This window comes from Polistes fuscatus, unplaced genomic scaffold (genome assembly GCF_010416935.1).
Source record: "Polistes fuscatus isolate 324 unplaced genomic scaffold, CU_Pfus_HIC Scaffold14, whole genome shotgun sequence".
Taxonomy (NCBI): Eukaryota; Metazoa; Arthropoda; class Insecta; order Hymenoptera; family Vespidae; genus Polistes; species Polistes fuscatus.
The window spans coordinates 2067112-2081897 of NW_025113042.1; the positions used below are offsets into that span (position 1 = coordinate 2067112).

The window sequence follows — 14786 nt, forward strand, 5'->3', positions numbered from 1 at the left end:
TAACTTAGAAAAATTCTTACAACGTTGATTTTGTAATTATGTCATTTGAAATAAAATATATGTGGGTTTTGTAATATTTATATTGATATTATTATTATAAATAGAAATATTTTTTATTAAATATATACTTAACAAATGTGTTCTATTAGAGAGATTGGCCATTAAATATTATTTTAAATAATATTATTATAAAATATTATATGTTTTAAAAAAATATTTCTAAAAATAATTAAGAATAAATATTTGGATATACGTATTAATTGTATATAAGGGTGGTATATAGTATACTCTAGTTGGTTTTATTTTTTTGGGGTTCGTTAATTCAAGAAATCGTTGAAAAACACTTGTTATATCGATCAGAAGTTATTTAAAGATTGGACGAGTACCTACTAGATATTTTCGATATGTTATTTTCTACTTAGATCGTTGAAAGTTCTTTCATTGAAACGTAAGAACACCAAAATAATCTTCGGCAACAAAAAGAATATCGAGGATCTTCGAGTTACTTTGAAATTTATTTTTCTTTTTTTCTTTTTTTGTTTTTTCTCTTTTTTTTCTAAAAAGACTCGTTAGGAGGCACATTCCTAAAGTAGAAAGATATGTTGAAAAATGTTGTTAAAGAAACACATTCTCTTGAAGGCACGTGGCTTTGCAACATTTTTCACGCTTGTAAACGATTTAGTAACTCTTTGACTGTGTTTCTTTGTGTGTGTGTGTGTGTGTGTCTGTATGTTGAGAGGTCTCTCAGGGCAAGGTGGTGATCCTTTCTAACTTTCAAGGTTCTTTCGAGAACTCTCTTTTCGAAAGATTTTTACTATGAATCTTCAAGGTTCTTTTCTGTTATTTTCAAATTCACGTATTTCTTTCTTACTTTTTATTTTCCTTTTTTCTTTTTTTTTTGGCCTTTAACTTTTCTTCATTTCTTTTTTTTCTTTTTCCAAATTATACCAATTATTTTCAATCTAATGAATGTGAAAATATGAAAATTCTTTTCTCCCCCATAATCACGAGAAATTAATCTATAAAATGAAATAATAAAATTAGGATGATTAGATAAGATAAAATCAAACAAAGAAAAAAAAACTGGTGTGTGTACTTATGTACGCACGTAAGAAGTTATACTTCTTTGCCGTACCAAAACGAACATAACCTCAATAACCTCAAAAATACTTCAAAAAAAAAACTTCAAAGAAAAAAAATAACCTAAAAAAAATATAATTATTATTATATATAAATAAGAAAGAATAAAAAAAGAAAAAGAAAATATCAAAATATAGATATCAGTCCACACTAAATATAAGAGAGATATATCGAATAACTTCACGCGTCAACAGTCATGGCGCGGTTACAGCATTAGTTCTCGCTTCGATCATTTAAGTAAAGCGGCGCTGAGTACGATTAGTAATTGGATGGGTGACCCGCTTGAGAAAAAAAGGGGGGAAGAAGGAAATGCAGACAACTTCATGCCGTATACTTGAAATCGCTTTGCCGCGCGTCGTAAATACCGACAAACTTCATGGTGTCGTTTTTCCAGACGCTCAGGAACAAAATCACTCCCCATTACATTTTCCCCAACGCGCCAAAAGAAGTATAACTTCAAAAAAAGAGAAAAAAAGGGAAAAGTCGTATTGTAATTTGTGTTGAGTTGGTAACCAATAGAAGGAACGAAAAGGAAACGTTCTGAATCATCGAGAAATGATTATTGGCATACTGCCTAAAGATAGTCATCTCGATTCCGTTCGAGCGTAAAACTGCTATCGAAATTTCCGCATATGTGTATCCGTATATCTGGATGGTCGTTTTGAAGAATGATCATCGATCAATCTTACACGTATAGTTACACATATACAACGTTGCAGAGATTCGATCAATGCGAATCTCAAAAGTGAAATGTTGCGTAGATTCGTTGATTAGTATTAGAACGAAGGATTATATACGCTAATATGCTGTAGTCGTTTAGTGTACCTAAATATTTAGTTATCACGTAGATCGCAGATGCATCTTGGGTTGCGATTTAAGAACGTGCCTATATATACCTAAATATATATATATATTTACAGTAATTATCTACACAAGCACACTCATACATACACACACATACGTATTATACATATTTATGTATATATATACAGGATTTCTTGTAACTGGTGATACAAATCTAACAGATAAATGATTCTACATGAAAATACTAAACGTAAGTCGAAAACAGAAATCAAATTTGTTCGTAGAAAAGTTTTGTTTTTAAAATAAAAATAAGTTTATAAATTTGATTAAGTTTTTATTAATTTGATTATCTTATTATTGAATATTTTAGAAATCATTATTGTGATATTTAATATCGTTTATGTTCCAATGTCACTAATGAACTTTCTTATTTTTTTGTTAATAGGATATTTATTTTGTTGTAATATTTATTAACTAATTATTCCATAAAAATTATCAATAGTAATATGTGGAAATGTTAACAAAAAGTTTACTTTTATCAAACTTGATTTTCCCTATTCAAAATAATTATTCAGATTAATATAAACGTTTGTAAATAATTTATATGATTGAACATAAACATTATCTATACCATATATCGAAAAAAAAAACAGTCAAAGTACACGTGTACTCTCGCATAAGATTTCTAAGCTTATTATTTTTCTTACAAAATCAAAGCCTCTTACGAACAAATTTTATTTGACGTAATCGATTTTCAATATTCACGTAGAATTATTTTTTGTTTTTTTTTGTAACACAAAGTTACTAGATATTCTGTTTTAATATCAACATTCATAATATAATACAATATATGAGATCACGTCGTTCAATGAAAAATTCTATTCAATATGATTCGAATTAGACGAATTTAACGATGTTTCGTGATCTTTCTCTTTTTAGATCGCTGCCGAAACTCAGCAGCCAGGACGAGGATGGGCCGAACCCTCACACCCAATACACAGGCGTCACGCACTTCGAGCCCATACCGCACGATCATGACTTTTGTGAGAGGGTCGTCATCAACGTGAGTAAAACCCATATACATAAACATTTTCATATTTTTTCTTCTTTTTATTCGACATATTCGATCGATATATAAAAAAGAATTTTATAAAATTCAATAATTTCAAATCGAAATGAACCCTTTGCACTCTCAAACTACCCTTTTTACATTACCATCGTATATTACATAAAATATTTCTAATGCAAAGGGTTAATCATTTTAATAGAAAGAACAAAATATTTCTTAACTTTTTTATTATTATTTTTTAATAATTAATATTATTAATAATAAATAATAATTAATTATATTATTAATAAATAATATATTTAATATTATTTTTTATTATTATTTTTTATAATTATATTTTCTTTTTCAAGTTGAAATGTTAATGTTAAGAATTTTTTTGTTAGAAACAAAATTAACTAAGGATATCTTTTGTCTTTCTTTTGTTTTTTCTTTTCGTGTGCGTGTGCGTGTGTGGAGTAATCACAGATAATAATAAATTTGTTCGTACGTATTTATCGTCGCATGGTGTAAGATCCTTATATTATATATGAGTCAGTCATTCACATACGTATGGGGTATTTGCATGAACGATCCGTATATGGAACGCTAGTAACAAATGGATTAAATAGAAACAAATATTTCAGTAATCGTATATTCAAATTAGTTAGATAGTATAAATATACACTTTTGAATTATTCATGTAGAAAATTACGTTAAGAAGGAAAGAAAAAAGAAAAAAGAAAAAAAGAAAAGGAAAAAGATAAATCTTACATTAGAAAGAATATTTTACAAAGGATTGGATCGATTATACCCTTTTTTATTTCTCATTTCTTTTTTTCTTCCTTATTATTTTTTTTCTTTCGAATAATCACAAATATCATTAACCCTTTGCACTCGAGACCAGCAACTCGAGACGCCGATTTCGGCCAAATTAAAAGTAGACAGTTTTACAGGTACTTTAAAAACATTTCTAAACAAACAAGCGTATAGAAATAATCAAATATCATCAGTTTATTCATTTATATGTCGACAAAAAAAAACAAACTTTGATAAATACTACACTCTGTAATTAATTTTGATTGAGTTGACACTTGAAATGTCGGTTGGGCGCCGTATGGGCGCTGTTCGAGTGCAAAGGGTTAAATTACGTAAACTATTCGTATATTTAACAAATATCAGGCGTGTATAGATTCGATTTCTATTGGAATAGTTCCCGAAGCCTACTTTACGATAAGAGTATGTTTTGCAACAACATGACGGGGGTGTGGGGAAGGGGGGAGGGGGGTGGTAGAATTTAAAAGGTAGAGTAGAAAAAAAAAAGTAATCATACCTTTTGTAACAACACACCGGTCGTCGGCGAGCACACCTCAGTTTCTTTTTTGCTAAGGAAGATTATCTCAAGACACGAAGTGACCTACAGACCGTATTTGGCAAGCATCCAAGTTCGTCTTGGAATCAGGGGCAATATAGTACCAAGGTCGTATTGTGTGAACGGAATTATCTGTCCTCGTGGATGACACGACTGCATTGCGCCAATTACAGTTATCTGTTCGATCGTTTTTCAAAATCGCTTGGGGCCTGACAATTGACACTAAATGATACCTTACAAATATCCATGTTTTCGGTTGTAAAAAAAAGAAAAATAATTGATTCGAGAAAAGTATCATTACTTTATCATTTTTATTATATTCTTATCGTTTATTGTTATTATTATTATTATAGTATATCGAATTGAAAAACGTAAGGTTTTTAACTCTTTGAGATAAGGTAGTATTAAAAGTGTCGTTCTTCTACCTTTTTTAATGGGTAAATGTACACGTTGAGAACATTTCAATCCCATCATGTAACTAACAACTTCAATTTGTATGTACTACTTTATTCATTAATTAAAATGAAATGAAAACCTGGTGCAATTTTATAAAAAAAATCAAATTTCTCTGCAACACGTGTGAGTCTTTTTATTATTTAAAATTTCGTATCTCAAAGGGTTAATCATTGACACACGTTAATTATGCAACACAATCGATCTATATATTACGAAATTGTATGAAATATATATATAACGACGTTGTAATATAATATTCGTTTGATATTGTGTTTTCGTAGATACTCGAATAAAAATCTATCGATATATTATGTGTTAAAAATCATTGAAAAATCGTTTGAAAATGTATGTTTGATCGATGATGAAGCAATAAGGAGAGAAAAAGAAAATATTATACGACTTTGTCTTGGACAGGTGAGTGGATTACGGTTTGAGACACAACTGCGCACGCTAAACCAATTCCCGGACACGCTGCTTGGCGATCCGGCAAGGCGGCTTCGATATTTCGATCCGCTTCGCAACGAATATTTCTTCGACCGGAACCGGCCTTCCTTCGATGCGATACTTTATTATTATCAAAGCGGTGGTCGACTTCGCCGGCCAGTCAACGTTCCCCTCGATGTGTTCTCCGAGGAAATCAAATTTTACGAATTGGGCGAGCTTGCCACCAACAAGTTCAGGTACGATTTCCTATGAGACAGGAATAATAAACATCTAACGTACATTTTTTTCAATTGATTTTATTTTTTACTTCTTGTAAAAAATAAAACAATAAAATAATAAAACAATGTACATTATTTCATCGCGTTTCTCGATTTTTAGTTTTATGGAGTTAATCGATGTGTGCACTGAACCGCTCATTTGTCTATCGATAAAATAAAATCGTGTATAAGAAAAGATGGAAAATATATTTCGATATAACGGTTAAAGAGGAATATTATAATTAACAGGGAGGACGAGGGCTTCATCAAAGAAGAGGAGAAGCCGCTGCCGTCGCACGAGTTCCAGAAGAAGGTCTGGTTGTTGTTCGAGTACCCGGAGAGCTCGCAGGGAGCCCGGGTGGTCGCCATAATATCCGTGTTCGTGATTCTTCTCTCGATCGTAATCTTCTGCCTAGAGACCCTGCCAGAGTTTAAGCATTATAAGGTCTTTAACACGACGACGAACGGCACGAAGATCGAGGAGGACGAAGTGCCGGACATAACGGACCCATTCTTCCTAATAGAGACTATTTGTATCATCTGGTTCACGTTCGAGTTGTCCGTGCGCTTCCTCGCCTGCCCAAATAAATTTAACTTCTTCCGTGACGTAATGAACATCATCGACATCATCGCGATCATTCCTTACTTCATCACCCTCGCCACGGTAGTGGCCGAGGAAGAAGACACACTTAATCTACCAAAGGCACCGGTTAGCCCTCAGGACAAGAGCACGAATCAAGCAATGTCCCTGGCGATCTTACGAGTCATCAGGCTCGTCAGGGTGTTCCGGATATTCAAGCTGTCCAGGCACAGTAAAGGCCTCCAGATACTTGGCCGTACTCTGAAGGCCTCTATGAGGGAACTCGGTCTTCTCATCTTTTTCCTTTTTATCGGTGAGTTTGAATTTATCATTTATTTGTTAGTTATTTGCAATTATTTCCTACGATTTTTATATGAGTTTTATTATTATTACGTCTGTCTGTCCGTCCGTCTGTCTGTCTGTGTGTATCTGTCTATCATCGGAAAAGAGATCTTTGTATATAATATACACAAGTCGGGATTTATCTATTACTCGGAGGAACATTTATCGGAATGAAAAGGAATAACATATGAATCTTAGGATATCGTTAAGATGTTGGGCTAAATGGATGGATCCTATCTAGTTGAGAAAAAAGGTTTGTCGTCAATTCCTAACGTTAATACGTTTCTAGATTCGAAGGAAAGATCGAAAAATATGATCTCGTATAATCGTAAAAAGGCGATTATATTTATGTATCACGTAACAAACGTATGCATAGATACATACGTACATATCAAAAGGAAGAAGAAGAAGAAGAAAAAGGATACTCTAGGAATTGGATGAAAAAACCCGAAGACCGATGATCCAAAAAAAAAAATCGACAACGATATAACGATGATTCGTGCGTGGGTGGGCTGGTGCGATGATGGGTCTATCGTGATGGGGCCGACACCATGGATAAGAAGGATAAATGAATAAAGGAGAGGAGAAAAATGGGAGGAACACTGACTTCTACCAAAGATGATGCGCATTGTACCAAGAGACGCGTGTAGAATCGAACGGTGCTAAAAACACACACCACTTGAACCATGCCTTCCTCTTGTCTGCCTTTCAGGTGTGGTGCTCTTCTCGTCGGCGGTGTACTTTGCGGAGGTGGGCAAGCACAACAGCCAGTTCAAATCGATACCGGACGCGTTCTGGTGGGCGGTGGTCACGATGACGACCGTGGGCTACGGGGACATGAGGTACAGAGCCACCGGGGGCAATAAACCCACTGAACCGGTGTTTTCTTCCTTGCATTGCAGGTGTGGTGCTATTTTCATCGGCGGTATACTTCGCGGAGGCCGGCTCCGAGAATTCATTCTTCAAGTCCATTCCGGACGCGTTCTGGTGGGCCGTTGTCACGATGACGACCGTGGGCTATGGTGACATGACGTATGATGTACTCACTTTCATTTAAGACTCTAGTTAATGCCCGCCAAAACGAACACACGCACCACCAGCGTCCGCAATTCCTCCCTCCCAACTCTGTCATCGCCACTAATTCGAAATTCCACCTCCTCCTTTCCACCTGATCATCCCTTTAACGCTATCTTCCTTGGTACTCGACCCCTCGAGACTCGAACCCACCCCAACGCGGTCTACAATCCCTCCCCCTTTACCCCATTTTCACACGTTCGCTCTTTCTCTCTCTCTCTCTCTCTCTTTCACTCTTTTTTCTCTTACCCTCCACTCCAACTGTGAGCCAACATGCCCTTGTTTTCTACCAACCCTCTCTCTTCACATTGACTTTCCACCTAACCACTAGTTACCTATTTACCTATCATACTCTCTTCTTCTTCTTCTTCTTCGTCTTCTTCTTTTTCTTCTTGTTCTTTTCCTCTAACCCTATCTCCCTTTTTCTCTCCTTAACCCATTCTATTCCTAACGGTCTTGCGTTAAAAGAGGCTACGGAAGGAAGACGAGAGTACTTCGCACTCGAAGATTCGAGGACTACTAACTCTAACCTTTACGATTTAATATCCCAATAGGGTTGTTCATACCTTAAAGGTCAAATATTTTTCATCTTACGATGATTCTTATATCTTCCTTATTCTTTTTTTTGGGGGGGGGATACTATTACTATTTATCTTCTATATTTATTTTCACATTGGAAATGATATTTTTTCTTTTGTTTTTTTTCTTTTTTAATGTTAAGAGAATTTAGAATAGGCAGCAATAGTTAATAAATATAGTTTTTGTTTTCCGTACAACGACCAGAATATGCATTAAGGTTAACGCATTGAGTTCTGGAGTATTGTACAATACGTTTGCCTTATCTGTTTGAGAAAGTACGTTTAGTAAATGAAGCTTCATGAAGAGAGAAGTGAAAGAGAGAGAGAAAGAGAGAGAGAGAGAGAGAGTAGAGAACTCAACGAGACTCTTGTCGTGTTCCCTATTGTCGAACGGTGATCAATGAGAAGGAAATGTCGAAACATGATGCGCTTCGCATGAAAACGCGATGTTGGCACAGGTGCCACCAAGCTTGTCTTCGTTATGACGAGGTGGTACTCGGGTTTTTCGTTTGAAAAATTGGAAAAAGCAAAACAAAAAAGAAACGAGATAGTAAAATAAAAAAAAAAACTCTCTTCCGTCGAAACAATAATAATAATAATAATAATAATAATAATAACGGTGAGATAATAAAATAAAATATAAAATTTTAACGCGGTAATAACAAAAGGAAAACAAAAAATAAATATAAATTTTTAAACAAAACACGCGGTTACGCGTTTAGTTCTGTCGAACATTTATTTTCGCGATTTATTATTGTTTTTTTTTTCTCCCCCATCATATCGTCGATAAAAATTTGGGGAAAACGCAGTGTCGTCGCTAACGTGTAATACTTTTCATCGGTGTTTCTTTCTTTTTCTTTTTTTTTCTTTTTATTCTATTCATTTTTAGTTTCAGTTTTTAGATTACTTCTCTTTTTTATTTTTTTGTATACTCGCGACCCGTAACAGGATAATTATATTCCATCGATAGCATCGCGTATTTGTTGTCCGATAAGAAAGAATAGAAAATAGAGGAAAGAAAAAAAAGAAAAAAAAGAAAGAGAGAAACTGCGAAGGATGTTTAGTGTTATGGCCGAAGGAGTTCTTCCTGAGCAATTGCTTCCCGTAAATCAATAAGTGTCCTACGGCAGCCAGTACAGGCTGCTGACTAGCTCCTTGGATACGCCCAAGGCTAAAATGGGGAAAAAAATATCATTAAAAAGCGAATAAAGAATCGGAGAGATTTGTAATAGCACAACTAGTCCAGTAATAGTAGTAGTAGTAGTATTATTAGTAGTAGTAGTAGTAATAGTAGTTACAACAACAACATCAACAGCAGCATCAACAGCAGCATCAACAGCAGCAATTGCAGTTTAGATTTCTTTCAGTTGTCCTTATCGATCGGATTAGAAAGATTAAGAGTCCTTCCCGTTTAACTTTTTCAACTCCCACCAACAAACAACCCCCCTAGGCCCCGTCGTCCCCCTTCTCAACCCCCTCACAATGTTTTATATCTTTCTAACCCACTTTCGAATACTCCACCTCGTATTTCTCAAACAGTTCGAATTGTATTTCCAGGATGATATTAATTATGCAATTGATTATTAACAGGCCAATCAAGTAAATTAGATTTTATTCCTTCGGTTTCGAGCTCGTTTGTTTATTTATTATTGTTATTTTTAAATAGACGTAGGGGAGGAGAGGGTAAAAATAGTTAACCATTTCAAATTGTCTATACTTTCTCTCGAAAGAATTGAAATGGAACATGTATTTTATTTAAAAAAAAAAAACAAAAATCAATATGAATATATCGTGTCAGGGTCAGGTATAATATAATGTTTAAAGTTGTACGTTGGTACAAAGTTTGTTATAGTTTGTTTTTTTTTTTTTTTTGACGGATGTTCTTTCTTCTTCTTCTTCTTCTTCTTCTATCTTTGTTATCGGGATCGATTTATTATATTATATATATATATATATGATATATTATCATATCGTAGTATTATAAAAGAAAAAATAGAAGAGAAAAATAGAAACTAAAAATTATTAAAAATAAATATAATTGATTATATTTAATTTAATTATAATATATTATAATTAATTATAATAATTATAATAAATTTTATATAATTTTATATAATTTTTATAAATTAAAAATTTTATATATAATTTATATATAATATTAAATATAATAATTATAATAAATTTTAATTTAATTATAATAACTAAAAATAATTGAGAGTATTATCGAATTTGAATTTTTCTTTTCTTCGTTTTTTGATTTTAATTCGTCAACGCAAAACCGACGGATATAATTCCAATTTCGATGAATTAATCCTCATTCGTCCATCCCACGAAATTCCAATCCTAAATCTTTGAAAGATATTCCTTAACACTTGTTATATCAAAGATATTCCAATCTCGTTTGTCCCCATTTTCAAAATCCACGAGTTTTATCGCAATTTGATTTTTCTTTCTTCTTTTATTTTTTTTTTCCTTCACTTTGATATTTTTTATTTCCCCCCTCCACCCTCCCGCCGCCCCACGCCCACCTCACGTAAACACACCGTTTTATATTCTTTTGGAAAATTAATATTTTTTCTTAACTTCTTCCTTCCTTTTTTTTTTCTTTCTTTTATTTTTCTTCTCTCATTTGCGTTACGAATAATCCACTAATAGTATCCCTTTGCGTGTGTCGTGATTTAACAGAATACAAGTTTATCGATATTTCAATTTATTCTAACAAAAGATTTTTCAAGTAATTTCATTTCAAAGTAAAAAAAAAAAAAAAAAAAAAAAAAAAAACACAAAAAAGAAACATGCATTTGTTATCCGATAAAAATAAAAATAAACAAAACAAAAAGAATTTTTAATTTAAATTCAGATAAAATTTGTATACGTATAGAAAAAAAAAAAATAAAAAACAAAGTAAAAATAGAGATACATCCCAATGCATGCGTGAAAAGTCTTCTCTGCCTGATAGTGCCCGGCATGTCTCGCTGAATTTCTAATTTTTTCAACTACTTGTACTCTTATCAAGAATTATTATCATTTATTGATCATTAGTATTATATTAACCCCTTAATTTTCCTTTATACTTGATACCATCATCATTTTTTATGCGCCATCAGCCATGGATCACGAAGGCCCATAGTACAGTGACACCTGCAGGAATGATTTTTTCACAAACTGATACTTGATGCAATTGAATTATTTATTACAATATTTAATACATTATATTAGAAAAAAAAAAAAAAACAAAAAAGAAAGAAATTCGCATAAGTGCAGATTATCGTTTAACTAACGGAAGTGATCAAAGAAAAAAAAAAAATCAAAAAGGAAATTTAATCGAACTTACGAACAATTGTTCATACAAAGTGAAGAATGAAACGATAAAATTATGAAAACAAAACAAAAAAATTGTTATTTATATATATTTATATAAATATATATTTTCCGTACCACACTTCGATGTTAGTTTAAAGATTTGTTTGCAAATATGCGCACAAAGATACATTTTGAATAATTTATCTACAACAACGAGATTATTAAAAGCAAATTAAAAAACAGAGACGATATTATTCGTCTGTCATATAATAAACCTTTTGCAATTACGAACCATGCAAATGGGTATAATCTGGTAGTAATATGATTATTTTAATTTAGATTAAAAAATGAAAATTTGTTGTAGATAAGAATATTATACAGAATGCAATTCTTTGATATCTTTCTCAAGTATCAACGATATCCAAAGCAAGATGAAATCATTTATTTTCTTTGCCCGAATGAATGAATTTTCGATTTTTCTATTTTCATTTATATATATTTTTCTTCATATAACAACAATAAATGATATATGTATATATATCTATATATGTATTTTTACATTTATAGATATTTCTACATATAATATAGTTTACACCGAAGCTTCGCGTAATTTAGAAGGATCACCAGCACGTAATGGCTATTTAATATCCTTTATCTTACATCGTATATCGCGATAGAGCATAATAGATCGCGCATTATGAAGAAGCCTACTTAGCGAGCCCTAAAATTGGTCCTTTAGTCTAGTAGTCTACTAAAGAGCCGGCAGCTTAAATTGGACGCGTATTGCAAGGTTATATGTACATACGGTCGTTTTATAAAGTGCTGCGAAGCCACGGAGACGGTCGGTATGTACAAATAGGGTCTAACTTTTCAATTAATAATCAAGCATATCTTCTCGAGTAATCCGAACCTCCCCCTTAATCTAAAATAATTTAAATTTATCTGTCCGAACAAATAAACCAAAAGTATTCTCAAATATCCTAAAAAAGAAAAAAGAACAAATTTTTCAATGAAAGTAATTCGAGAGAGGTATGTTTTCTCGTTGTTTTTTTTTTTATAGTATCTATACAATAATATCAAAGATATTAATCTAAATAATAGAAAAATATTCTCAATAAACGCATACTCTTGTTTGTGAAAAATAAATTCACGAATTATAATTGAAGAAACATATGGTTTTACACGTTACAATAAATAATATCGAAGATGTTGTGATACATCTATATAAAATAAAATAAACATATACCTGTCCTGAATATAATCGGATAAAAATAATTCTATAAAAGAAAATATATTTCTCTCTCTCATATTCTTTCTATTAAATAATATATCAAATATCGAAGTGTAGTATATATAAAGAAATGAAAAGATAATTTAAATAAATAAAAGTCTAAGTTTATGGTCGATTATGAGTTGAAAAGAGACACCCAGTGTACGAGTCCAAAACATACCGCATAAAGTAGAGAGCCACACTCGACTCGACACCGCAGAAACTCACACAATCTAGTGACACCACACCTAGCACCAAAGCATATATACAAGAATGACCTTTACACGCTCTTCGCACCCAATTACGTGGCCGAATCGAGTCGTATAATTTTTATGTTACAGGCCCGTGGGAGTCTGGGGGAAAATCGTTGGTTCCCTTTGTGCGATCGCGGGTGTATTGACGATCGCGTTACCCGTCCCCGTCATCGTCTCCAACTTCAACTACTTCTATCACCGTGAGACTGACCAGGAAGAGATGCAGTCACAGAACTTCAATCACGTGACTAGCTGTCCGTATCTCCCTGGCACGTTAGGTAACGAAAAACAACGATAACGAATAAATACGAGTTTAGTTATAAGAGTTAATAAAAGTTAGTGCGCGAGTTTTCTTTTTATATTAACATATGCAAAGTAAATTTTATTAGGTTGTCTCCCCCCCCCCAGAAAGTTTTCGTGACGATTTTCTATAGGTGTCATTAAGTATTTTTCGCTGAAAATCCTAAGAAGTTTATGAAGTACAGAATTATTCGAGTTACCTTTTTGAAGATGGTTAAAGGTTGTTCAACGGAATGATATAGATAATTTCATAAATAAATATATTAATCAAAACTTTTAAATGCGTTGCGTTTCAATCTTTCGTCAAAATCGGCGCGAATTTTTCGGACAACAACGACAAACAAATTTATTATGCAATTTCAATGTAAAGTTTTAAAGCGATAAACGCGCGAACTTTTGTTTCACCCTAATACAAAGAAATTTGTTGTAATCCTATTGCGTCGTTGTTAACCGGTAAATTATTAACAACATATTAACGAATTCTGCTTAAATGGTTTATTTAATAAATATAGGTCAGCACATGAAGAAGAGCTCGATGTCGGAGTCGTCGTCGGATATAATGGAGCTGGAAGAAGGCATTCTACTGGCGCAACCAGATATGACGAAGAAGCCCAACTGCAACCCTCGCCACAATAATAATATTAATCCAGCCTGCATGAGCATCGAGACTGACGTCTGACTACTAGGTAAAGATCATCCAGTATATAAACTTTATAGGATTATGAATTTTATTAGATTGACCGATGAGTAAAGAGATTTCAAGAAAAATGCTGTGTCCAATTATCTATCATTGTCAATTCAAAAATAAAATGTCGACTATAGCAAATACTCATTGGTCAATCTAATACGTTTGATTAAAAACAAAAAAAAACACAATAAACAATGTGTGTGCATTAAATACGAGATTGACCAATAAGTAAAAGAAGAAAAAAAAAGAAACAAAAATAAACTGTCGTGTTAAGAGCAACCATTGTGAATTCAAATAGAAAAGCAAAATGTCGACGGTATTACTGGATACTCATTGGTCAAACCGATCTACGCGATGTTCGTATTTAGGCGAATAAAAAGTAATGATAATAATAAGAATTAAAAAAAAAAAGAAAGAAGGTGTACATTGAATTGATAATTGTTTGCAGTGAAGGAGACGGTGGCAGCGTGGTGGCCGGTGTTGGGACAGTTGTCGAAGAGCAGCTGTAACTCCCTACGGTGCCTAACGTAGACCTCCTTCATAATAAAATCACACACAAACACACAAAAATAAAAAAGAGAAAGAAAAAAAATTAAAATAAATAAATAAATAAAATAAAATAAAATAAAAAAAACAAAACAAACAAACAAACAAATAAAAGTATAACAAAAGAAAAGAAAAGAAAAGAAAAGATAAGAAAAAAAGGAAAAAAAAACAAAAGAAAATCCGTCGCGTCGCGCGCATGCGCGCAAGCGAGCACGCGAGACGTGTGTTGCGCAGTGCGCGTTGCGCGCATTCGGCGTTCGGTCGTGCGCACGCGCGTGCGATCCGTGTCCAGTTCGTCAATACGAGGGGTGCTTCCAGTCCAATAGCCATTGA

The 14786-nt window shown here is 33.0% G+C and overlaps 1 protein-coding gene across 20 annotated transcripts in view; it reads left to right on the forward strand.

Moving 5' to 3' along the window:
* Nucleotides 1-14477, forward strand: part of LOC122514084 (potassium voltage-gated channel protein Shaker) — a 172705-nt gene extending 158228 nt beyond the window's left edge. For 16 of the 20 annotated variants that reach the window (XM_043630720.1, XM_043630724.1, XM_043630722.1 and 13 more), the window contains 7 exons: nucleotides 2884-3007; nucleotides 5232-5497; nucleotides 5768-6411; nucleotides 7343-7472; nucleotides 13007-13197; nucleotides 13732-13905; nucleotides 14356-14477. In XM_043630720.1, coding sequence (XP_043486655.1) covers nucleotides 2884-3007; nucleotides 5232-5497; nucleotides 5768-6411; nucleotides 7343-7472; nucleotides 13007-13197; nucleotides 13732-13898 — 1522 coding nt within the window. In that variant the 3' untranslated portion in view covers nucleotides 13899-13905; nucleotides 14356-14477. Of the gene's footprint in view, nucleotides 1-2883; nucleotides 3008-5231; nucleotides 5498-5767; nucleotides 6412-7152; nucleotides 7283-7342; nucleotides 7480-13006; nucleotides 13198-13731; nucleotides 13906-14355 lie in introns of those variants that run through there. The other 4 variants (XM_043630726.1, XR_006302935.1, XM_043630740.1 and 1 more) reach the window with 4 other exon arrangements.
* The last annotated feature ends 309 nt before the right edge of the window (nucleotides 14478-14786 follow it).